At 33.6% G+C, this 24,033-nt stretch overlaps 3 protein-coding genes across 5 annotated transcripts; all 3 read left to right on the forward strand.

The window, feature by feature from the left end:
• Positions 1 to 360: 360 nt before the first annotated feature.
• Positions 361 to 1,667, forward strand: LOC122601775. Its single transcript, XM_043774513.1, has 3 exons — positions 361 to 970; positions 1,300 to 1,488; positions 1,657 to 1,667. The coding sequence occupies exons 1-3, from the start codon at positions 361 to 363 to the stop codon at positions 1,665 to 1,667; spliced, it is 810 nt and encodes a 269-aa protein (XP_043630448.1).
• Positions 1,668 to 2,216: 549 nt separating this feature from the next.
• On the forward strand, positions 2,217 to 7,495 carry LOC122599298 (auxin response factor 9). 3 transcript variants are annotated; one of them, XM_043771791.1, is made up of 14 exons: positions 2,217 to 2,562; positions 2,657 to 2,760; positions 2,872 to 2,967; positions 3,089 to 3,145; positions 3,218 to 3,376; positions 3,457 to 3,541; positions 3,873 to 3,963; positions 4,064 to 4,228; positions 4,537 to 4,650; positions 4,735 to 4,807; positions 4,903 to 5,056; positions 5,899 to 6,437; positions 6,763 to 6,950; positions 7,030 to 7,495. In XM_043771791.1, the coding sequence occupies exons 1-14, from the start codon at positions 2,526 to 2,528 to the stop codon at positions 7,166 to 7,168; spliced, it is 2,001 nt and encodes a 666-aa protein (XP_043627726.1). In that variant the 5' UTR covers positions 2,217 to 2,525; the 3' UTR covers positions 7,169 to 7,495. The 3 variants fall into 3 exon arrangements, with proteins under 3 accessions (XP_043627726.1, XP_043627728.1, XP_043627727.1); XM_043771793.1 differs by having other exon boundaries at positions 2,476 to 2,562; positions 2,671 to 2,760; XM_043771792.1 differs by lacking the exons at positions 2,217 to 2,562; positions 2,657 to 2,760 and having other exon boundaries at positions 2,877 to 2,967; positions 3,223 to 3,376.
• Positions 7,496 to 16,316: 8,821 nt separating this feature from the next.
• LOC122598942 (cellulose synthase-like protein G2) lies at positions 16,317 to 20,533 on the forward strand. The gene is made up of 6 exons (XM_043771409.1): positions 16,317 to 16,911; positions 18,438 to 18,587; positions 18,695 to 18,820; positions 18,893 to 19,336; positions 19,436 to 19,783; positions 19,873 to 20,533. Exons 1-6 carry the CDS (start codon positions 16,327 to 16,329, stop codon positions 20,419 to 20,421), a joined length of 2,202 nt encoding a protein of 733 aa, XP_043627344.1. The 5' UTR covers positions 16,317 to 16,326; the 3' UTR covers positions 20,422 to 20,533.
• The last annotated feature ends 3,500 nt before the right edge of the window (positions 20,534 to 24,033 follow it).

A 24,033-nucleotide genomic window follows, 5' to 3' on the forward strand; every position in this document is an offset into this window, starting at 1 on the left:
TAGTTTATTAGATAGTATAAATTATTTGAAGAGTTAGATTTTTTAATGCCGAGCTCACCTATAAGGGTGCTCGGAGTGGGAGTAGGCACCGACCGGTACCGGGCCGGTACCGGATGACACACCGCCCCGACCCCCCGGTACCGGTTGGGTGGGGAGGGGACTGGGCACAGTGTTGCCGGTTTGGGTGCCGGAAAAGTTGACCGTTACAAAAAAAAAAGGGGGGGGGGAGCACTCTCACAACGTCTCTCTCTCTTTCTTCTTCTTTCTTTCTTCTTTGTCCACCCATTCTGCACTTCTGTTTCTTTTTTTTTTTCTTTCAACACACAAATAACACACACATATATCTATATTTTCGGAATCATGAACCCTTTATTCAACAATCCTTTATTTCTTGACAATCACGGCCCAACACCCCCAAATTTCCAATCGGACTCGAGTTCATCCGACGAGACGGAACGGTATATTAATCTATTCACAATGGTGCATTATGCGATTCAAAAAGATGTCCGTGATACTGCCTCCTCTTCAAAAACGTATACAAGACGCGACGATCGCAGTGAGTCTCACAACCGTCCTTTTCGAGATTATTTTGCCGAGGAACCGAAATTTAATGAGACTTTTTTTAGACAAAGGTTTCATATGAGTAGACGGTTGTTTGTGAAGATAGCTTCAGATTTGGAAAACAATTTTAGTTATTTTCAAAGGAAGATCGACGCTCGTGGTAAATGGGGGTTTTCGGCTTTACAGAGATGCACATCTGCAGTTCGCCAGTTAGGATACGGTAGTAATCCCGACGGTTTAGATGATTACCTAAATATGTCGGAAAGATCGTCACGTGACACCCTTAATGCTTTTTGTGATGGAGTCATTAAGTTGTATCGGCATGAATATTTGCGTAGGCCAACGCGTACTGATACGCAACGCATTCTTGATCATCATGCGTCTTATCATGGTTTCCTCGGCATGTTAGGTATATCTTTACTTAATATATATTTACTTAATGTATATATGTATATATATTTTACGTAGTTTAGTTAATAATGTATATATATATATATATATATATATATATATTTTACGTATTTATAGGGAATCTTGATTGTACACACTGGGGTTAGGATAATTGTCCAGTAGCTTGGAGTGGCCAGTACACGCGAGGTGATCATCACGGGCCGACGATATCGCTTGAAGCAGTTGCATCACAGGATTGTTGGATTTGGCACGCATACTTTGGTGTTGCCGGTTCAAACAACGACATTAATGTTTTGAACCAATCTCCTTTGTTCAATCCTTTTGAAGACGGCACAGCACCGTTGGTTCCATTCACTGTAAATGGAACCGAATATCAGTACCCGTATTTTCTCGTGGATGGGATCTACCCAAGATATGCGATGTTTGTGAAAACGATTTCCCATCCAATCGGTGAGAAAAGGATTCGATTTGCTAAGGCACAGGAGGCTGCAAGGAAGGATGTGGAGCGAGCTTTTGGTATTATAAAAAAAAATGGAAAATACTTAGAGAACCGACAAGACAAATGGAAGAAACCCCTATCCGTAAGATTATGTATGCGTGTTGTATTCTTCACAACATGATTTTAAAAGACGAGGACCACGCTATAAGTCCTGATTACATTCCAGATCCCCTGTTGCGCCACAGCCATCGGATGAACGACTGTTTGAGATACAGAACCCAAACGTTCACGAGGATCTTAAGATGGATCTCATTGACCATATTCATCGCACATTCATCCCGGGCATCGATCGCTAGTTTATTTATGTATTGTGTTGTCGTTTCGTTTAATATTGTACTTTGATGTTTTATTTTGTTGTTTGTTTTATATTTAATATTTGTATTAGTTTTAATTTATTAAATAAAATGTTTTACTTTTAAAAATAAATAGAAATGAAATTAAATAGAAAAGGGTGGGGAGGGGAGGGGAGATGTGGTGAAGTGCTCCTAGGTTTCGGAGAGAGGAGAGGAAGAGAAGAAAAATCAGGGAGGGGAGGGGAGGAGTGGGGAAGCCCTCCCCCAACCCTAACTAACCCAAATGATACGCAAAATTAAAAAAAAAATGAATGGAAAAAAAGCTAACTTAACTTAGCTAAACTTTTAACAAAACCAAATTTAATCATGGTTAGTTAGGTTAGGCTCACGCACTACACACCACCATGAAAGGAGACAAACAAAGGCTTGGCTCACCAATGAGACAGAAAAAACCCACCACCAAAAGTGTGTGTGTCCCTCTCTGTGACTATCTGTATATGTATCATCATCATCTATATCTATATGTTCTACAAAACCAACACACACACACACACAAAGAATCAACAAACCCCATAGTACTATTACCACCACCAGTAGCACAGTTCAATTATTACCCATTTACCCCCACCTCATTTTCACACTTCATGTTTCTCCTTAAATAAATACCCATATAGTTTTTGGATCTTGTTTATATAGTAATGTGGATTTTTTGTTGATTTTTTTTTTCTTCAAAAATTTTGTTTTTTTTTACCTTGTAAATCATGGATAATCAACAGTCAACTATTTTTTCTTCTGAAGGTATGTACTATATTTGCTACAACTTACAATTTGATATGCAACATTTTATTATGTTTTATATGCTAAAAAAATGTGTAAATTTATGTTGTGAAAGATATGTTGTATAAGGAGCTATGGAAGGCATGTACAGGCCCACTAGTTGATATTCCAAGAAATGGAGAAAGGGTGTTTTATTTTCCTCAAGGTCACATGGAACAAGTAATACAACATTTTCCTTCCTTAATTTTGTGTTTTTTTTTTAAATTATGTTTTTGTTTTATTGTTGGATTGTTTTGTTTTTGAAATGGGGAGTGTTTTTTTTTTACATAGTTAGAAGCATCAACAAACCAGGAATTGAATCAAAGAATCCCTCTTTTCAACCTTAAGTCAAAGATCCTTTGTAGGGTTGTTCATACTCAATTATTGGTATGTTACATTTTTAGTACTCAATATCTTGTTAAATTTTGGTATCTAGTTCTGTAAATTAAAAAATGTTTTGATTTTGATGTTGAATACATATATTGGTTATATGTATATATATATGTAGGCTGAACAAGAAACCGATGAAGTTTATGCTCAGATCACTTTACTGCCAGACCAAAATGTAAGATTTCGGCCTTTAATGATTTTATGTTATTGGGATAAGGATTATGCTTAATTGTTTATGGATTTGTAGCAAAGTGATATCGATCCAACGAGTCCTGATGAATGTCTAGAAGAGCTACCAAGACCAAATGTTCACTCTTTTTGTAAAGTGTTGACTGCTTCGGATACAAGTACTCATGGAGGATTTTCGGTGCTTCGGAAACATGCTAATGAATGCTTACCTCCTTTGGTAATTTTGTTGGTTTTACCCGGAAAACATAGTTTCTCAATGTTTACTTTTTGATGTACTAATTTGTTGAGTTTGTGTAGGATATGACTCAGCCAACACCTACTCAGGAGTTGGTAGCAAAGGATCTCCATGGATTTGAGTGGCGATTTAAGCATATCTTTAGAGGTGATTACATTTTTGATTACGTTTATATATATATGCTATAACTTTAGGGTGTATGAATATGTGATATAAATCTCAGTAATAATTCATTTCTTACTACAACTTTTAACATGATTCTCCAAATCTGATTGTTTTGATATCACATTATCATAATCATTTCACTAAAATACTGATATAAGATTATTCTTTAGTTTAAATGTACAATACGCCCCATTAAATTCACAAGTGTATTGGGACTTTATTTTTTTGTAGCACATAGATCCATGCCTGTTTGACTTGGTTAATCGTGGGAGTATCTCTTTTTCGTAAAACAATATTTCTTTTGAGATAACAGGTCAACCACGACGGCACTTACTTACAACAGGATGGAGCACCTTTGTTACTTGTAAGAGATTAGTGGCTGGGGATTCATTTGTATTTCTTAGGTAGAGTGTTTGTGATATTGTTGTGTTTGTCTCTTATTATTGGTATGTGCCATGTGCTCCTTACTTTATCCTGACTCATGAGTAACCTTCCCATTGGTAGGGGGGAGAATGGTGAATTGCGGGTAGGTGTTAGACGTTTTGCTCGTCAACCAAGCACCATGCCTTCTTCAGTGATTTCAAGCCAGAGTATGCACCTTGGAGTGCTTGCAACTGCATCACATGCTGTTTCAACCCAAACCCGTTTTGTTGTTTACTATAAACCAAGGTATATTATCTTTGCTTGTAGAGGTGGTGAAGTTTGCCCATATACTCGTGATTATATACACAAAATATCAAATGGGTAAAGAAAGAAAAATTAGCTAAAAGGCAAAGTATCAAACGGGTTGAATGTTCAAACAGTAAAGTTTGAATTATTGCAATATGTTTAATACATAAGGCATCAATTATTTTTTTAAAAAAATCAAGCACAAAAAAATCTAGGTCTACATGGCCCGTTCCCACCCATACTAAAATTACTATTTTGGATAAGTTGGATCTTGTTTGAGTTAATGAAATTTGTTGAAAATTTTACAGGACAAGTCAGTTCATCATAAGCTTGAATAAGTATGTTGAAGCTGTAAACAATAAGTTTACTGTTGGGATGAGATTTAAAATGCCATTTGAGGGCGAGGACTCTCCTGAAAGAAGGTAACAGATACATTTACTATCACCATTTCTTTGTCGATTATCTATTTACAATGTTTACATGTTGGAATTCTCTCATTTAAGCAGGTTTACAGGGACAATAGTTGGAGTTGAAGATATATCTCCACAGTGGGAATGCTCTAAATGGCGCTCGTTGAAGGTTAATTTATGCTTTAAATCATGCTAACATCATTGAATTCATTGAATTGAATTATGAAAACTAAAATGAGTTCATATTGATAATATCTGTATTAGGTTCACTGGGATGAACCTGCATTATTTATGAGACCAGAAAGGGTTTCTCCATGGGAGATTGAAGCATTTGCGACTGCTGTTCCCACAAGTTTAGCTCCACCAGTGGCACCAAAAAGCAAAAGGCCTAGACCTCCCGTCGAAATTCCCAATCTTGGTGAGTTTAATGTGGTCTTCTTGTGCTTTTGCGAAGTGATTCTTGTGACTTGATCAGACCTAACAATAATCTTTCTCACAACATATCCTAGTCTGATCATTCAGGTTAGAAGATAATGACCCTTGATAATCAGGCAATTAAAATCATAATCAGTTTAAATGCACATTCAAACTACTACTTTAGCTCACTAATCTATTAGTGCCGGCAATGTTGACCGTTGACTTATGGACGTTAATTAGGATTGCATTTTTGCCCAATGGGTCAAACATGAAAAGTAAAAAAGAAAAGCTTAATTCAGAATGGGTTCAATACGTCAAAATTTTATAATGGTGTATTACTGTATTCTAAAAGTGCATAACAGAATGACCCTTTGCCTCATCATTCAAGTCAGAATACATTGACCCTTGATAATTTAAAAATCGTAATCATAATCAGTTTAAATGCACTTCCAAATTACTACTTCAGTTCAGTAATCTACACATCGACTTATGGACAGTTAATTTCGATTTCATTTTTGCCTAACGGGTCATGCAAAATAAAAAAGAATAACTTAAAAAAAAATGGATCAAATAAGTCAAAATTCGGTAAGAGTTTATTTCAAACACAGAACACATTCCAAAAACTTAATAAGTTGTATTGAAATTATATAACTTCTGCAATCATTTATAACTCTAATTAATCACAGCCTTTTTTTGGCTGTTTGGACAAGAGTGTTGCAGCCTGTAGACCGTATAAAAAGAATCACACGTTTAGGACTGACCCATCCATTATGCTACTTTAGTAATTATTAATCTGAAATATGCTTATAATCTTTCATTTTGTATTTCAAATGCCTGTTTTAGAACCTGCATGTCCTACTGCATCTATTGTTTGGAATGCTTCTACTCAGATTCCTGAAGGACAGACAAGTGATTACCGCGGTTCCTGGCATCCAAACCAAACTGAAAATGGTAACAATGGTTGTCATTTTAGGCCCTCTCCAATCGTGACTTCTCAGAACACATTTTTTGATGAAACCGAAGATCAAAAAGGTCTATCGGGCTGGTCAACTTACTCATCTCAAGAAACAGTGAAGCAACCTGTTGATTCAATTCAAAGTTCAGTTGACATGAAGAAATCTGAAAGTATTTCAAGCTGTAGATTATTTGGTATTGACTTGATGATTCCTACCATAGGTGATAACATACCCGAGACATCACCATTAACCCCATCAAACACATCCAATACCTTTGCTGATGGATATGTGCCAAGTTCATTGTCTGTCGGGATTTATGATCAGAAGTCTGTTCTATCGAAAGATTGTAAAGATCAAGGGCATTTGCAAGTGTCACCAAAAGAAGTCCAAAGCAAACAGAGCACATGTACTCGTAGTCGGACCAAGGTACATCTAATTTGGACATCATGCCTTTCTTATTAAGATCTGTGGTTGGAAATGTCCAGTTCAGATCTAAATTGGTTATTTTTGCTGGCCGAGACTAGTCTAATTGAACTCAAATCGTTGTTCTATTTTTCTTATTTAGATAAAGTTAACGTCTCAAATATGATTTTCAAGTCATTTGTTAATTCAATAATAAAACACCTTTCGGGATAAGATGATTTAGGAGGTTTTATGCATAAAAATACACTTGGGGTGATTATTGACCTGTTAGAGGTAAAGCATAAACAATTTTGATAAGTGACTAACATGTGGTAATTAATGGTTGAAGGTTCAAATGCAAGGCATGGCAGTTGGTCGTGCAGTAGACTTGACTGTATTAAAAGGGTATAACGAGCTTTTAGATGAACTTGAGGAAATGTTTGAGATTCAGGGAGAGTTACACCCTCGTAATCAGTGGGAAATTGTCTTTACTGATGATGAAGGAGACATGATGCTCTTGGGTGATGATCCATGGCTGTAAGTTACTAAATTAACGGAACCATAATCATTGAAAAATATTCAAATTTTTATTTAACCTTTTGTCACTTGTGTGCAGGGAATTCTGTAGCATGGTTAAACGGATATTGATATACTCAAGTCAAGATGTGAAGAAATTGAGAGCAGGCAGCAGGCTTCCCCTTTCTTCTGTAGACAATGAAGTGTCAGGATTTAGCGTGGAAGCTGGTGAAAACTGAAGAATTTAAGTTCAGAATTATAATATCATTGATCATGTATCTCCCCACTTTAGCGGCTATTTCGTTTTTCTTTTTAAAACCCTGTTTGGATTGTTAATGGGTGATATTTAGAGGCTAAAAATGTAGGGTGCAACTAATTTGGTGCTAGTTTGGCGCAACTAATTCGGAGATCTCACATGCTTGAAGCAGTAGAATTAGGATTATGTGCATATTAGAGATTTGAATGCTGATTTTTTCTCTTTACTTTTTTTTTTCCTTTTTGATTGTAAATATGATGATGCTTAATTGCTTTGTTGGACAATGAAATTTGACATTAGTGAGTGGAAATTTGCTAGCCTTGTATCTCTATAAAATATCCAAGTTGTTAATTATATTATAAGAAAAATGCTTTTATACAAAAGTATAGATAAAAGCCATTTTTTTGATCTTTCGGGTTAAAAGTTGTATTTGCACATCCAGTAAGGTGGACAACTGGACACAATTCTGATTTTGATTGTTCCGCTTTCGACATAACTATTTTGCCTACTCTACTAACTCTAGTAACTTGGACAAGTACTACTCTATTCTTGAATTGCTATATGATGTCCTATCACGCATGAACAAAAGGACTTCTTTAAAGTTTAAACTGAAGGAAGTCAAGTTAATACCCACTTCTTTGTAGCTTAACTTACTATAAGTAGCCATAATATCCTGTTTGGTTGTTAATCAAACAAGAAAACTAATATGGATATTCAAATGTACTCGCACCTGATATATTACACATCGTTGCTCTACGAATTATTTAACAAGGTTTGTTATATACTTATATCCAATTTTATTATCCTATATATCCTTCAAAACTTCAACTGGTCATGATTGTGGCACTATTCATGTCTTTATGAGTAGTTACAACTACAGTGTAGACTATTCATGCATATAATGTTTAGAATACATGCTAAATGAGTGACTTCTGGTAGTTTTTCATGCTTAAATTAGCCATGATACCAGTAGACCCATTTGAGGATTTGACTAACTGACTTCGTCCAAATTTCATGTGTGTATACATGTATATAAAGGGGATAGCATGTCTCTTTCTATCACCAGCCAATTTGCTATACCAGATTACCAGTTAACCAAAAGTCCAAAATAAAAAAACTTATTACTTTTTTAGTTTGAATACCGCTTTTTATCCCCTTGTCGATTTCTACCTTAAATTTTATGCCTCTATCACCCTATTCAATGTCTCAATATCCATATCCGTAAGTTTTGTGTTTTTAATTGTTACGAGTATAAAAAGCACCATTAAAATATTTTAACAGAATTCTTTGGGTTTTGACTTATTTAAATGATAAAAATGATATTACGTGTAGTTAGGCCTGGCAATGGATTGGATATTGATCCAAATCCGATTCGATCCAATCCATTTAAATCACTTATTGGATCAAAAATAATATCCGATTAACAATCCAATGGATCGTTCCATTTATCCATTTAGTTATTTGGATCGATCCGGATCGACATATCACCAAAATTGACTAATTGACATATCCCCATTGACAAGTGCCCCCAGTCAATGGTTTCCTTGGTGACCTGTGTTCCAGTCAAGGGTGCCCCCGATGACCGGGGGCACCTTCGGCCGGGAGCACACGTCATCAGGGGCACCCATGTCCAGGGGCACAAGATCACCAGGGGCACTGGGGCAAGGGGTGACTAAGACAAGGTAACTGGGGGCACGACTCACAAGGGACACGGGTAACGGCGGCACGAAAGTTTTCCCCTACTAAAAGTAAAATTTCATTCACTATAAAAATAAAATTATTGAGAAATTTAATGGATCGATCCTCTATTTAAAGATATTTAGATATGGATCGGATCACGATCCATTATGTTGGATCACGGATCGGATCATAATCTATTTAAGTTGGATCACTAATGGGTCAGATCATGATCAAATCTATATCCATCTATTGACACCCCTACGTGTGGTTAGTAGGTTACATTTAAGAGTAGCTAAAATAGTCCTATATAGAGAATACATACACTTAAGAGGAGCTAATATATTCCCAAAAATCATTTGTCTTTATTTAAATAAGTGAAAACCTGAAGAATCATGTTGAAGATACATATTCACAATGTAACTTTTAGTGATGCTTTTATAAGTGTAATGATTTACAATATAAAACTTACAGATATGGATATTGAGACTATTTTCGGTATTGTATATATCTCTCAAAGAGTTAGCTCAGGGACCAAACAACATATATTATTATTGGAATACTTCAAAACGACTTCCGTATGTTAAACTTCGGGGGTAATGCATCGTATTCTATTGTGGTTCATCATATCCCATAAGGAAATTAGTCGATCACTCAAAAACACAAGCCTTTTGGTATAAAGGAAGCCTAATGAGTAATGATCGTCCGAGAAAGTCATCCCATTTGATTGGACTATTTGCTAAATACTAATCCTGCAAAACTTAAACCAAATCTTTACAAACTTTATGGGCGTGTTTGGTTGTAGAAAATGTTTTCTAGTTTTTCATTTCTAATTTTCTAGAAAACTAAAGGGGTTTTTGTTTTCTAGTAAACAAATAAAATTTTTGAAAACGCATTCTAATTAGAAAGACTAAACGACACAAATCGTCCATGTGGTTTGCCAAAACAATCACCTTTCGTTCTTTCTTTATCAAAACCTCATTGGCGATCCTTTATAGGTGGTTAAGGTTTATGAATCGTCCTTTGACCGGTCAACCGTTAGCCTCCGTCCGTTAAGCACCCCACGTGATACCCACGTGAGGGGTAGTCTTGGCATTTCCCATCGATGGACACTCAATATCTGTTTTTTTTTTAATTTCTTTTTCTTTAAATACTCACAACCCGATCATTTTTCAATCCCCATACAATCAAAACCCTTTCATCCTCCACCCTTTTTCATCTTCTTCTTCTTCGAATTCCATGATTTAATCAAACAATCTAACCTAAATGACTTGTCCATTATACACTATCAGGCCACTGGGTGAAGACCACTTATGGGTTTTAGACACTATATATCGTAAGTATTTTAGTGTTTTAGGGTTTTGTATTTTATGATTTTTAATTAATTAAAAAGTTAATATTTTTGTTGTTTTTTTGGTTGGTTACAGATTTCTATGCGGGTTTGTTTTCACTGAGGATTCACCATGGGGGTTTTTTCACTGAATGGCCAGGGTTGTCATATAATAGAGGTAAGGTTACATACGCTGACTGCATTAATATCGATCAATTTTCAGTTCATGAGTTAAACTCCATAATGGAGGATTTGAGTTACACTGGAGGACAAGTTATGTATTATCATTTTCTAAAACCTGGGTATTCATTAGATAATGGTCTGCAACCCTTAGCTAGTGACCAAGATGTTCATAACTTGTCTAAATATGTGGAAGACAACAATGTGTTTGATGTTTACATAGAACATGGTATGACAAATTTAGCAGACTACTTTTTGCCTAGAAAATCTAAGGTTGTTATTCATGAGATCCCTGATGGTGATACTACTGCTACCTCTCATAAGGGCAAACCAGTGACAAATAGGGGAGCTATAGGAAGTTGTTGCTTGATTGGAATGAGGAACCTGTCTTAACTCCTAGTACTCAAGAACATATAGGAAATGCAAAGGAAAATGCAAATTTAAATGAGAATGCAAATTTAAATGGTGCTTCAGAAGATCATATTGTAGATGAAAATGAAAATTTAAATGAAAGTGATAATGTGAAGGTTAAGGGTAAAGCAGTTTTACAGGATGACACTGAAAGTAGTAGTAGTGAAAGTGATAGTAGTGATGGTGAGGATAGTGAGGATAGTGACTACATTGTAGATGAGGAAAATGAAATAGAAGATGTGGAAGTGGATATGAGACAGTTTAGGCTGCATGTGGATGAAGATGTGGAATTTATGGGGTGTCATGTACCAATGCCTGAGCCTGCAAATGATGTACAAGAGGATGATCTGGATGTGATACACAATGATGAGTTTGAGAGTGCATCTGATCCAGAAGATGATGTTAATAAAGTTAGGGTTTATATACTCTAATTTGGGGGAATATAATATGTGTTTCTCGATATGTATATGAATATATATATGATTTAAGAAAGAAAAAGAAATAAAAAAGGCAGAGAAAGAGAAAGGGTGTCCATCGATGGGAAATGCCAAGACTACCCCTCACGTGGGTATCACGTGGGGTGCTTAACGGACGGAGGCTAACGGTTGACCGGTCAAAGGATGATTCGTAAACCTTATCCACCTATAAAGGATCGCCAATGAGGTTTTGATAAAGAAAGGACGAAAGGGGATTGTTTTGGCAAACCACAGGGACGATTTGTGTCGTTTAGTCAATTAGAAAACTAGAAAACATGTTAGAGTTGTGAGGGGAGGGGTGAAATGAAGTGAAAAATGAAAATGGAAAATAAAAAACAAGGAAAAGGTGTTTTCCACTTTTCTATGGAAAAATAGAAAACCTTGTTTTTTGTTTTCTTAGAAAACATTCTTAGAAAACTATGATTAGAACGCGTTTTTTGTTTTCCATGTTTTCTTGAAAAACAAAAATGAAAAACAAGGGGTGTTTTCTACAACCAAACGCCCCCTATATATCTGGTTCTGTTTTAGTACGTGCGTAGTTATTAGCTTTCCTTGATACTCGACATGGGTTGTTGGGTGTTTAAGTAGTTGGACAACACCCAATACATTTCCTGTTTGTAATCTACATAAAAAATCTTTTGATGAAAGAACTAACTTAATTTAGGAGGTGTTACATATAGATGGAAGTTGATTTACTAGTTTTAGCATGCTTTGACAGGTTGAGGATGCGAAAATGTCATCTGTAATAAATAGTTAGTTAGATGGTTATCCATCATAAGAATGGTTGTCTCTTTGGTTATGTAATTATAATTGTGATACAGTAATGATTAACTTTGTTTGATATATAAATATCTTTTTCTTCCCTGAATACATTTGGTCTCTTATCAATTGTGCCTCTCATATCAATCAATAAGAGAAAAAATCTATTTAGAGAAAAAATAAATTTTATTATTAAATTTAGTTTAATCATTCTTTGTGTTAGGATAACATTTATATAGCCATATTAGGCACATAAGCACTCTCATATACTTATAGCCATCGAACTAACTAGTTATTACAATTGACACTTTCAGTCTTCAACTGTTGAGATATACTAAAACTAGTAATGAACTTCCATTTACATGTAACAGGAGGTTAGTAGGCTACAATTTATCATAGGTCAATCGATCCGTTACATGTAAAAGTTTACAAAATTTCTGGAAAAATTCACAATTTTATCTAAAATCTTATTGAACTTTCTCTCTTGGTCTGTTATAACTAGGCTTGTCACTATGCATAGATAACCAATTCAAGTTGGAAAAGACTTTATGGGCTTCTGAAGAACAAGTTGCTAGTTTGCTACTCTTGTCTTCTTTTTTCATGTTGTAAAGCAATTTCTTATTCTTACTTGCTTACAATAGACTGATGCTAATGTTTACTCGTTATATGTATGGTTTTTTTTCCCTTTTTCCTTTAAGGTGTAAATAACACAACAAACATAAAATATTTAGCTTTGTTTTAATTGTGTTAAAAAACCCTCGAAAAATAGATCCACAATTTAAATCTTTCAACTTACCTTTTAAGTTAGGGTTAACTTAGGAAAACCCTTATCTTAATTAATAAACTTATGGAAAAGATTAAAAGCTAAAAGAAGTAAGAACCTCGATAAAATCAAAAACTAACAATTAAATGACATTCTATAAATACTCATTCTTTTTCTCATGTATAATCGCACACAATATACTTATTACACTTAAATGACTTATTACGTTCATGCCTCCATTTAGACATACCCAGAATAACCACGTTCATTAATAGAAATACAATATTAAGTTATTAATCACAATATAAATTTGGATTTTTCTAAAAGGTTATTATTAATGTGTATAAGAAATTTGTACTTTTCATATTAGAACTTCAAACTTTTGAATTTATGATAAAAATATAATTAATCGTATGCACAGATTTACTTTTGCATTTAGTAGTTTAATCAAATTTAATATAGTGTCAATTAGTTAAAACATAACAAAATTAAAACAAAATTTTAATATATTATAATAAATTTAAAATATTAACATAACAATAAATTTTAGTTAAGAAAATAAACTTATAACATAAAACCCTATAATTCACTTTGGCACAAAGTTATCACGGACGTCGTCACCTTTAACCATTTAACCATGTTTTTTTTAATCATTATTTAAAACATGTTTAGGTGTCATGTATTACATCGCACGAGCGTCTTACTAATCATATAATAATCATAAATCCAACCAAGCAATCACACACAAGTGTTAAGACTAGTATAAATCTAAAATTTGTTATGATAGTGAAATTAATTCGTTTTTCAATAGCAATACATCTATTAAATTAAACAACAAACCACAAACAAATTGTTAATGGCCAAGGTACAATTACAAGTCTAAAACCACACATCTTATAGTCATCGGAGTCTTCGAATGTAGTTTATTCATTTAGTGACTTGCTTTTCATTCTTACATATGCTTCATTCAAAATTTTAGAACTTTTTTCCCATCCACAGTCGCCCAAGTTGATTTCGTCTCCTTTAGCATATACATTATTTCATCTATCAACTAATTCACCAATTGCCTTCAAGCAATCGTGATCATGGAAATACTCGCGCATCTATCGATATTTGATGAGTGTAGTCGGATATTTTCAAAAACTTTCGTATGGTTTTAATTCAGCTTTGCATAATATTCTTCGGCTTTTACTAGTATGGCAAATGGTACATGTTCTCTAGACCATTTACGCCCACAAAACCAAAACACCTTTAAAGTACCAATTCTTCCTTATGTGTATGTGCTTACTAGCCAGCTAGTAGGATAATTCTCGTTATTAAGTGATGACTTTTTGACTCTGTAGATATTTATCTATAATTGTTTATTGATGGATGTGGGGGTACAACCTTCATGAAAAGGAATATCCAATCGATAGTGGCAAGCTGTTAAATGGTATCCCGCATAAAACCCTTTTCATAAAGAATGTGGAGATTTTAAAGAATAAAGTTCTTGCTCTTTAAAGTTTAAACCAATAGATTAAGTTCATTTAAGTTATAAAAAAATAGGGCTTTTATTTATTTATTATTATAACTAGATACTCGCACGATGCAGGGGTGATGGTGATATCGGTGACGTGATGGTGACGGCGATTTTTAGTGATTGCGGGTAATGGTGGCGGTGAGCGAGTAGTATGGCTATTGATATAAAAAAAGACTATGTAGCTATATTAAAAATTAAGAGGTAGATATTGTAAATAAGTTTCATTAAGTGTATATTGTGCTTTCAATAAATACATGCATAATATTAGTTATATTAAAAAGGACATTTTTGTTATCTTAGAAAAATTAAATTTAAAAGATGAAAGCTTGCTTTAGATAAGTCTAAAGATACATGTTATTTCATTCAAAGTACCTTAAAAATATATTTATGTATATGATATGATCTATACTTCATTGTTATGTTCAAGAACCTTATCTAAATTTATGGAAATGAATAATAGAATTAACCTAATTACTAATACACAAATCTCGTTTAATCTATAAGATGATGAAATGTTCGAAAATTTATGCAAATTGCCAATTTTTTTTCATGCAAATTATTGATTTATTTAGGCATGCCCCACATCAATATGAAGGGTCTGAGGCACTCACGCTTAAGTTAATTTCCAAAAAATATTGTGGCAGGGCTGAGTGGGTGACGCCACAGTCGACTCAAAACCATACCACATTTTTTAAGTTTCCAAAAAATAAAATATGGGAAGTCACCCATTGCAATTACAAAAACGCATTCATGAAGACATACATAATGAGACATCAAATCTGTTTTGGGTCGTCCTACCTTAACGTTGATTGTAAAATTCACGGAACAAAATAGGTAAACTCACACGATGACACGATCATACACAACATACGTATTTATACACACTTAATATTTCATCCATACATTTTTATTTTTATTGAAGGTTTTTGTATAAATAATCTTTCCATCATCAAAATAAAGGCATATCTATAATTCTCTTTCACACATTCCATCTTGACAATATTGAATATTATCATTGTTATCATAATGATAATAACATTTGATAATGCAAGTTCTATCAGTATAAAACAAAGTAACATAATTATACATTATAACTTTTAGAAACTATCACCAGTTTAAATTTATATGTTTAATCTTGTCATTTCAAGTTTTTTTTTTTTAACTTTAACTATCAATGATTTTATTTTTTTTATTATATAATATTTGATGAAAGATATATGAATGTATTTATTTTTAAATGTATTTTGCATTGATATAAATCTTATCGTATATTATATAACAAAAAAAATATATTTACAATTAAAATTGTAAAATAACAACTTGTAAAGTAAAAGTTATACATTTAAATTGAGAAGAGAAAGTAAAATACTTGATTTTCCAAAAATATTTTTTTTCAAAATTAAAGTTTTTATATATGAAAAAGTAATAACACTTGCCCATAAGAGGCAAGGTTGTAGTCGGCTTGGTTTTAATAAATTGGCTAAATTGACAAGTTTTGAACCAATTACAAGATAACGTGTAACAATTGGGAAAAACTACCATAAACTTGCTAAAATTTGCCAAAATTAAAGGGATAGGAGATAAAAAAGTGCCGATCGGCTCATTTGCCAAAACTTGCTTAATTGTTCAACCTACACCACCACCCATTTGCTCATTTTCTTCTTCATTTGACATGTGGCCAAAACATTCACTAGCAAATGATTAATTTATACCCCAACGTTCATTACCATCGGCCAAAACATGTCGATGTTGCTTGCCAATATTTGCCAATTTTGGTTGCCAAAACTTGTCGATACTAATGCTATAATCTTGTCGATTTGCTGATGTTTGCCGATACCTTTTGCCAATAAAACAAGCCGATTACACCCTTGCTCCTAATTACCATCGAAACAAAAAAGAAAAAGGAAAACCTCATTTGATAAATTTTAAGAACAAATTCACTTGGATAATTCCAACACTTTTTTCGTATATATATATCTACATACTACTTTCGCATTGGTCACAATCACATGTGAGTACAATCATTATGTCACTCACAGCCGCCACACCTCCACTCCACACCACTCACCTCCTCCGCCGCACCACCCTCAACCGCCTATTCGCCGCCATCTACGCCACCGGAATCGTTACCTTAATTCACCACCACTTCCAAAACCTCCTTCATGCCACCACATTCTCCTCCGCCGCCACCACGACCACTTTCTTGATCGCCGACCTTGTCCTAACCTTCATGTGGACCACCACCACATCTTTCCGACTATACCCCACCGACCGGAAAGTCTTCCCGGAAAACCTCGAAAAGGTATTACCGAAAAAAGATTTTCCGGCGTTGGACATATTTATTTGCACGGCGGATCCGTACAAAGAACCACCCATGAATGTGGTCAACACGGCGTTGTCATTGATGGCTTATGACTATCCACCGGAAAAGATTTCGGTATATGTTTCCGACGACGGTGGTTCTGAGTTAACTCTTTTTGCTTTTTTTGAAGCTGCAAAGTTCGCAAAAATATGGATTCCATTTTGTAGGGAGAATAATATTGTTGATAGATGCCCGGAAGCTTTTTTCCGATCAAATGAGATGACATTTTCCGATGGTCCTAAGATTAAGGTACATAATTTATTAGTAGTATTACGTTATATCATACGGACTATATAGTATATATCTATGATATATGATTTTATCCATGTGATTTTTATTATTAAAATATAATATAGTGATAGTCAGAGATAAATAGTGATAGTGATAGTGAGAATTTACCAGATATATCATATATGAAGTGTTAAAAATATGAATTAAAACCATAGTTATACTATACTAACATGTGAAGTAGTGGGCTTTGTTTAGTATGCTTTGCTAGATCATGGTTTGTTTGTTGGTTTTTAAAAGTGCAAAGTTGAATGAGAGAAATTAAAATGAAAACATTCTAGACTAAATTGAAAATATTTGCATTTAAAAATATTTTTTAACGAAATTACAACAATGTTTTTAACATATATGTTAGTATCAAATATTTATAAATATTTTTCTAAGATTCAACCTTGAACCTCTTTTTCTTCTTCTAAGGAAATCAAGTTTTCTAAAGACTAGGCCACTTAGACCACCCGCATTCCCAACCTTTTAGGAAGTTGAATCATTGAAAATATTTTTAAAAAAATGAAAAAGTCACTTAAAATACCGCCAATTTGAATTGATGTAGGTTGGGAGTGTGGATGGTCTTAGGAGGTCCATGGTGATTTTGTATGTTGTGTATGTTAACCAAATCTATATTTTAGCAAACTTCCGCCAATTTTTCTAGTGGTCAAATATCCCAATGTCTTTACTGAAATTGGTTTTGTATGTTGTGTTAACTCAATCTACATCAACAAACCACCATCAAGGTATCTAGCGGTCATTCGTATTCAGGAAAAGAGTTAATGAATACATGATATCCCAGTTGGCCTGCATATATCCGAGTTAAAAGACTTGGTTTCTTTGATGAACTTGAACTTAAAAATCCTCACATTGTTTGTTGCCAAATGACGCCTATTAGAGCATCAAATATAGTTAACGGATGTCACACCAGATTTCTCACTTCATCACTTTTACCTCTGTTAATATATCTGATCGAACACCCTGCCCCATGTTCTTATCTTTCTTTTTCCTTTTTTTTTTTTACTCTTACAAGACAATTCGAGTGTGATTTCGATTTCCAAGTTTTTTTTTTAAAAATCTGTGGACCAACGAATCTAGCAAACATTTTTGGCCAGTAGTTCAAAAGTTAATATATTTTATCTTGTAATAAATATTTACGAAATTATTAGATACCTTTACTTTTTTTAATACCACAAGTTGGTCTGTTGGTGCTTTATAAAGCCAAAAGACCAGTGGAGCTATTATGATTTATAAGGATAATTGTTTACAGTCCCTAAAATATTCTTTTTATTGCAGAAGTATCCTTGTACTTTGAAAATTAATATTTACTCCCCAGTATTCTCAAATAGGCCAAAGATGCCATGAATGTAGAACAGTTTTCTGGACAGTAGTATATCCAAACTAGTATTATCAGAAGTCTTCAGGACAGATTATATGATATCTAAACTTATTGGCATTTTTTTAAACACATTTTCTTAGTTATCTTCTTTCCAAAATCTTAGGCAATGTATGAGAAAATGAAACTAAAGGTTGAAAGTGTAGTCGACAGAGGAAGCATAAGCGCGGAGTATATTGCCAATGAATATGTACGCAAAGCTTTCGACAAATGGGATAAAGATTTTAACCGTTATGATCATCCCGCTGTTATTCAGGTCATTTTTCTAGTCCCTATTATTTGCTACAACTTATTATATAGTACATTAGTGTAAGTATTGTTTTTCAAATCTTGTGTCAAAATTGATGAAAGTTATGGAAGCAGGTTTTGTTAGAGAGTGGGCAAGAACAAGACATAAAAGGATCTCCAATGCCAAATCTTATATATGTTTCAAGAGAGAAAAATAGGGTCTTTCCACACAATTTTAAGGCTGGTGCACTTAACACGTTGGTAAGCATTTTTTGAGTCAGGTTTGATCTTTTATGAAGTACATTATCTTATTTGAGGTTTGTGGATTTGTAGCTTAGGGTATCGGCTGTAATGACTAATGCACCAATAGTCTTAACTCAAGATTGTGACATGTACTCAAATGATCCAAAGACCCCTCAACAGATGTTATGCTTTTATGCAGATCAATCAATCCGTCATAACTTAGGATACGTTCAATTCCCACAAAGGTTTCAAGGGATAAATAGTGCGGACATCTATGCTAGCGAGTATAAACGTCTCTATGTGATAAATCCTGGGGGGATGGATGGTCTTAAAGGACCGTGTTATGTTGGCAGTGGCTGTTTTTTTATTCGCCGGGTCTTTTTTGGCAGGCCATCATCCCCTGAGTTGCCAGAGGTTCGTCAACACTGGCCTGATAATGTAGTCGAAAAGCCCATTACAGACCAACAAGTTCTAGAAATGGCCCATGAAGTTGCAGGTTCAAATTACGAACAAAATACTACTTGGGGCTCTACGGTAAGCCAAATTTGGCCTTAACATTTTGTTGCTTAGTGCTTACATCATCATCAGGTCGTTACATAAGAAATACTTACATTGATTTATTTATCATTTTAGATGGGCTTTAGATATGGGTCGTTATCTGAAGATTTCTTTACAGGCCTTCATCAACATTGTAGGGGATGGAAATCATTATTCTTCAATCCCATAAGACCCGCATTTTTGGGCGACCTACCAATCTCCTTATTTGACGCGCTAAACCAAAATAGAAGGTGGTGCATTGGGCTTCTAGAGGTTGTATTTTCAGAGTACAACCCGTTAACATATGGAAGTCGCTTCATGGGCCCTCTCATGGGCCTTGCTTATGCCCACAATGCGTTTTGGCCCATTTGGTCAATCCCAATCATCATATACTCTTTGGTCCCTCAGCTAGCTCTTCTCAACGGTGTCTCCATCTTCCCAGAGGTATGCATGCATATACAATAATACAAAGCTAACATATAGATAATTTAGCTGTCACAAAGGCCTTATAGCTTATGATTTATGAAATGCAGGTCACAAGTATGTGGTTTCTTTTGTACATTTTTCTCTTTTTTGGGGCCAATGTACAAGATTGTCTTGATTACATGTTGGCCCGGGGTACATTCCAACAATGGTGGAATGATCAACGAATGTGGTTCATCCGGGGTCTCTCATCATATTTATTCGGGTTCATAGAATTTTCCATCAAACACTTAGGAATCGCCTCAAAAGGGTTCCATGTGACTAGCAAAGTGGTAGACAATGAACTAAGCAAACGATATGACAATGGAGTGTTTGAGTTTGGTGTCCCATCACCAATGTTTGTACCATTAGGGACAGTTGCGATTATTAATTTTCTCGCATTTGCTTCAGGAATCTTAAGAATATTAATGGGGGAAAGTACAGATGGGCTTTTTGGGCAAATGTTTTTATCTTTCTTTGGGGTAGTGAATTCTTGGCCCATTTATGAAGCCATGGTATGGAGGAATGATAAAGGGAAAATGCCTCAAGTTATAACTGCAATTTCATCATTGATAGGAGTCACTTGTTGTATGCTCGTTTGGCTTGTATCAAATGCGTAAAACACGCATTGGAAATTTGTGTTTTCAAAGTTTCAAAACGATCAAACCATGTACTTTTATACATTAAAACGTTCTCCCACTTGCTGGTAATACATATAGTGTGATTATAGTACACCTTGACTTGATAATACATGCATATACAGATATACTATGGTACAAATGTTTATGTTTATGTCATTTTGTTTCTGTTTTCGTTAGTTATGAGTTTGAGTAAAGGTCTCTCTAGAAAGTTAAATCGTTTACACCTTGAACGTTTTATATGGATATATAATGCCCAGCCGTGGATCTAGAAATTTTTACCTTAAATAAAAACTACTCCCCGGGCAAAGCCGGGTATCCAACTAGTTACATTATATAAATGGGCCGTTCCCTTGTGACATACATATATCTTCGTTGTGTCACACCTTCAGTGAAAGGGGGTCACGAGCTACTACCAAAAGTCATATAGATTACTTAGTTAACTTTTTAAAAAAATTTATATAATATTATATAGATTACTTAGTTCTGAATCCAAAGAAGGTATGACTCATTTTTTTGGATCTTAGTGTTATTATTCAAAAACGTTTTTGTTGAATTTTAGTATTATTATTCAAGAACTTCTTTGCTGGCATTGATGTGATCATACTTAGGTCAATATACATTAGTATTCACAAATTCATGTTGACAAGGTCTTTGACATAATGTGCAAGAGTCCTATTATGTTATAAGAAGAGGTTTTCACTTCTCAGAACCTACATAGATATACATATAGATATGGTCGTAAAAAACCTCAATATTCACCAAGTAATTATACCATATGCTTGCAAATTAGATACCATATGTAACCTGTAACCATATTTCTTTTCAATTTTGTTGTTATATGTGTTGTCACTCATACTATAGTAACAGATTTCATACGAGTTATTAAGAGTTTGTCATTAAAGCATATCAAATAAATATTAGATCATGATTTGTTTTATTAACAATTTTATTTTTGGTGGTTATCAATGCTTGAGGACAATTGTAACAATTTGATATATAAAGTACTCACAAAGATTGCATAGCACCAAAATATCTAACAATTGGCTATGTGGCTTCCAATAATATGGAGCAAGTTAGATACAGACTCAATCATCTCATAGTTCATTTTTATACGCTCCCCCGACGACTATCAAGTCTCAGGAACTCAAATTTTCGTATATAAAGAAATCGGAAATTTCAGTATCTTCAACTTAAATATTACGTCTGGCCGTTTAACCATGTCAGAGGTACAATATAAATGCCACTATAGATAATCTTATTCAATGAAGTGATGATTGGAATGCTCAATACAACTTGTGAAGATATCACCTTATCACCTGATGATATCTTAAAAATGAAAAGACTATCATGTCTTCTTTACCCGGCCTTGAAAAGAGATAGGACAATCGCTGCGAACAAAGTACATAGACAAACAAAGATAACGTCAGTCACTCCTGACCCAAAATTGCTAAGGCAAAAGACACAGTCCTATGAATTACCCGGTACAATGACATGACACCCTTCGCAAATAGTAACCATAAGTGCAACAGAAATGTACTAAGGGGGTGTTTGGACTAGTTTTTATTTTTTTGCTTATGCTTATGTTTTATAAGTGACTTTTGGCTTTTTTGTTAAAAGTTCATAAGCTATTGTTATAGTGTTTAGATTAGCTTTTGACTTTTGAAAGGAAAAAAAAGGTAAATTTTTTGCTTTTGTTATAAAAGCATTATTTTTTAAAAATGGCTTTTATAAGCTAAAAAGCTTAAGCCAAAAAAATAAAACAAACACTAAAAATGACTTTTGTTGTGGAAAAAAAAAAGCCAAAAAACCATAAGCACATTAAAATAAGCTAGGCCAAACACCCCCTAACTATAGTACTATACTACAAAATTTTAATAGGAAAGGAAGCGCCAACCAACAAATTGAAACCATTGGACCTTGTAAACAACTCATAAAGCTTTTGGGCATCGAATCAGCACATCAAAAACATATTTTGATCTAAGGCCACTTATAAAGTAAAACTTACTGTTCGGTGTTTTGCATTTTGTATACATGGTATTTTTGTAAATATGTGCCATGTATATATTTTGATAGTAGGACTTTGTAAACAATCAAATAACCAGAATATGGATAAATAACATCCTTTGTATAGTGCAACCATCAGGTAAATGCATCGCATATCTATATCACTTAAATCTAACCAGATATTTATCATCACCACTAAACATATTGATTCTAAAATTTTTAAGTGATTAATTTTTTAATTTGTTGAAACTAGCTTCTATGTTTGAGATTAAACATTGGTTTCCTTTGCGGTTTTTGGAAGTAAAAGTAAATATGGTGATGTGTTGTGTTATTGTTCTGAAAAAAAAAATGAGACAATCGCGGTCCTTTTTTTGTTATCATTATGTTTATACGAAATTTGATATAAGAGTAAACACATTACGGCTATGTCTTTGTCATATTGTCTTTGTAGAAAAAAACCACGCAAAATGGTAATACGGCCCTGTAACGTGGGCTTGCGACCTCCTAGTTTCCCATAAAATAAAAAAAAATATGTTCATATCTACTCAGGGAGGAGAGCGGAGTGTACGGGTATATAGAAATTGGGTTTTTAATACTTAAAGAATGAAAAATTAAGAAAATAATAAACTATGTGGTTTCTAATCTTAATCTTAATCTTAATCTTAATATATATTATAAGACAGTTGAACTAATACTTATTAACCTATCAAATCGCTCAATTTCATCAAATTGACTTTCGCTTATGTCATCATTTAGATTAACTATAAACTAAAAATAATAATAATCATTATCCAAATATATTATTATATTATTATTTATAATAATTTGTAGAAAAAGTCTCTTTATTTTACATTTTTTTTATTTTCCATCAATAATTTATACTTTTTAGCCCTGAATACTAAAGTTATATTTATTTTAAGCCATCAACTTGGAAAGAATATTTTAAAATTTACAATTATTTAATTAATTAAAATAATTTCAACATATGAATTATTGTCTACAAAAAATTATTTCAGAATCTAATGAATTATTAACTAATAAAATCGCTTCGCTCAATTTCAAAATAGGAATCAATTTCAACATGGGCTGATCACATAATAAAACACGATTTACAACAGAGGGTTACTTAAATACTAAATCCAAATCGATACGAACTTAATTCAATATTCATTCTATCTCTCAATAAAAAAAGTTACATGATTTTATCCTTTTTTATGTATTAGTTTTGCGTATTAATGTTTAAAGTTACAATTGTCACTCAAATAAAGAGTCCTAATTGCTGTCAAAAAATATAAAAAACAATCCTAATTGCTATCAACTTATCATAGGATAAATGATTGAAAATAAACCTATTCGTGTTATGCGTATGTTTCATGATCAAATACATATACTTGAATGTCAAGTACACGATCACAAGTATGTTTATATTTTTATTCTTGATTATCTTGCATAATAATATCACATTATGAGTAAAATTAGTTTCAAAAAGTTATATAATAAAGAAATTAATACAGCATGTGTCTCAGTTAATAATCACAGTGACGAACCTGTGATTATTGTACTACAACTTGCAAAATATAACACTTA

Source organism: Erigeron canadensis, chromosome 5 (genome assembly GCF_010389155.1).
Source record: "Erigeron canadensis isolate Cc75 chromosome 5, C_canadensis_v1, whole genome shotgun sequence".
Lineage (NCBI taxonomy): Eukaryota > Viridiplantae > Streptophyta > Magnoliopsida > Asterales > Asteraceae > Erigeron > Erigeron canadensis.

Coding starts and splice junctions, on each gene's coding strand:
- LOC122601775 (XM_043774513.1), top strand. CDS start 361: ATGAACCCTTTATTCAACAATCCTTTATTTCTTGACAATCACGGCCCA. Junction 971..1,299: donor TGGTTTCCTCGGCATGTTAG/GTATATCTTTAC, acceptor ATCCTTTTGAAG/ACGGCACAGCACCGTTGGTT.
- LOC122599298 (XM_043771791.1), top strand. CDS start 2,526: ATGGATAATCAACAGTCAACTATTTTTTCTTCTGAAG. Junction 3,377..3,456: donor ATGAATGCTTACCTCCTTTG/GTAATTTTGTTG, acceptor GAGTTTGTGTAG/GATATGACTCAGCCAACACC. Junction 3,964..4,063: donor GATTCATTTGTATTTCTTAG/GTAGAGTGTTTG, acceptor TCCCATTGGTAG/GGGGGAGAATGGTGAATTGC.
- LOC122598942 (XM_043771409.1), top strand. CDS start 16,327: ATGTCACTCACAGCCGCCACACCTCCACTCCACACCACTCACCTCCTC. Junction 18,588..18,694: donor ATCATCCCGCTGTTATTCAG/GTCATTTTTCTA, acceptor TTATGGAAGCAG/GTTTTGTTAGAGAGTGGGCA. Junction 19,337..19,435: donor ATACTACTTGGGGCTCTACG/GTAAGCCAAATT, acceptor TTATCATTTTAG/ATGGGCTTTAGATATGGGTC.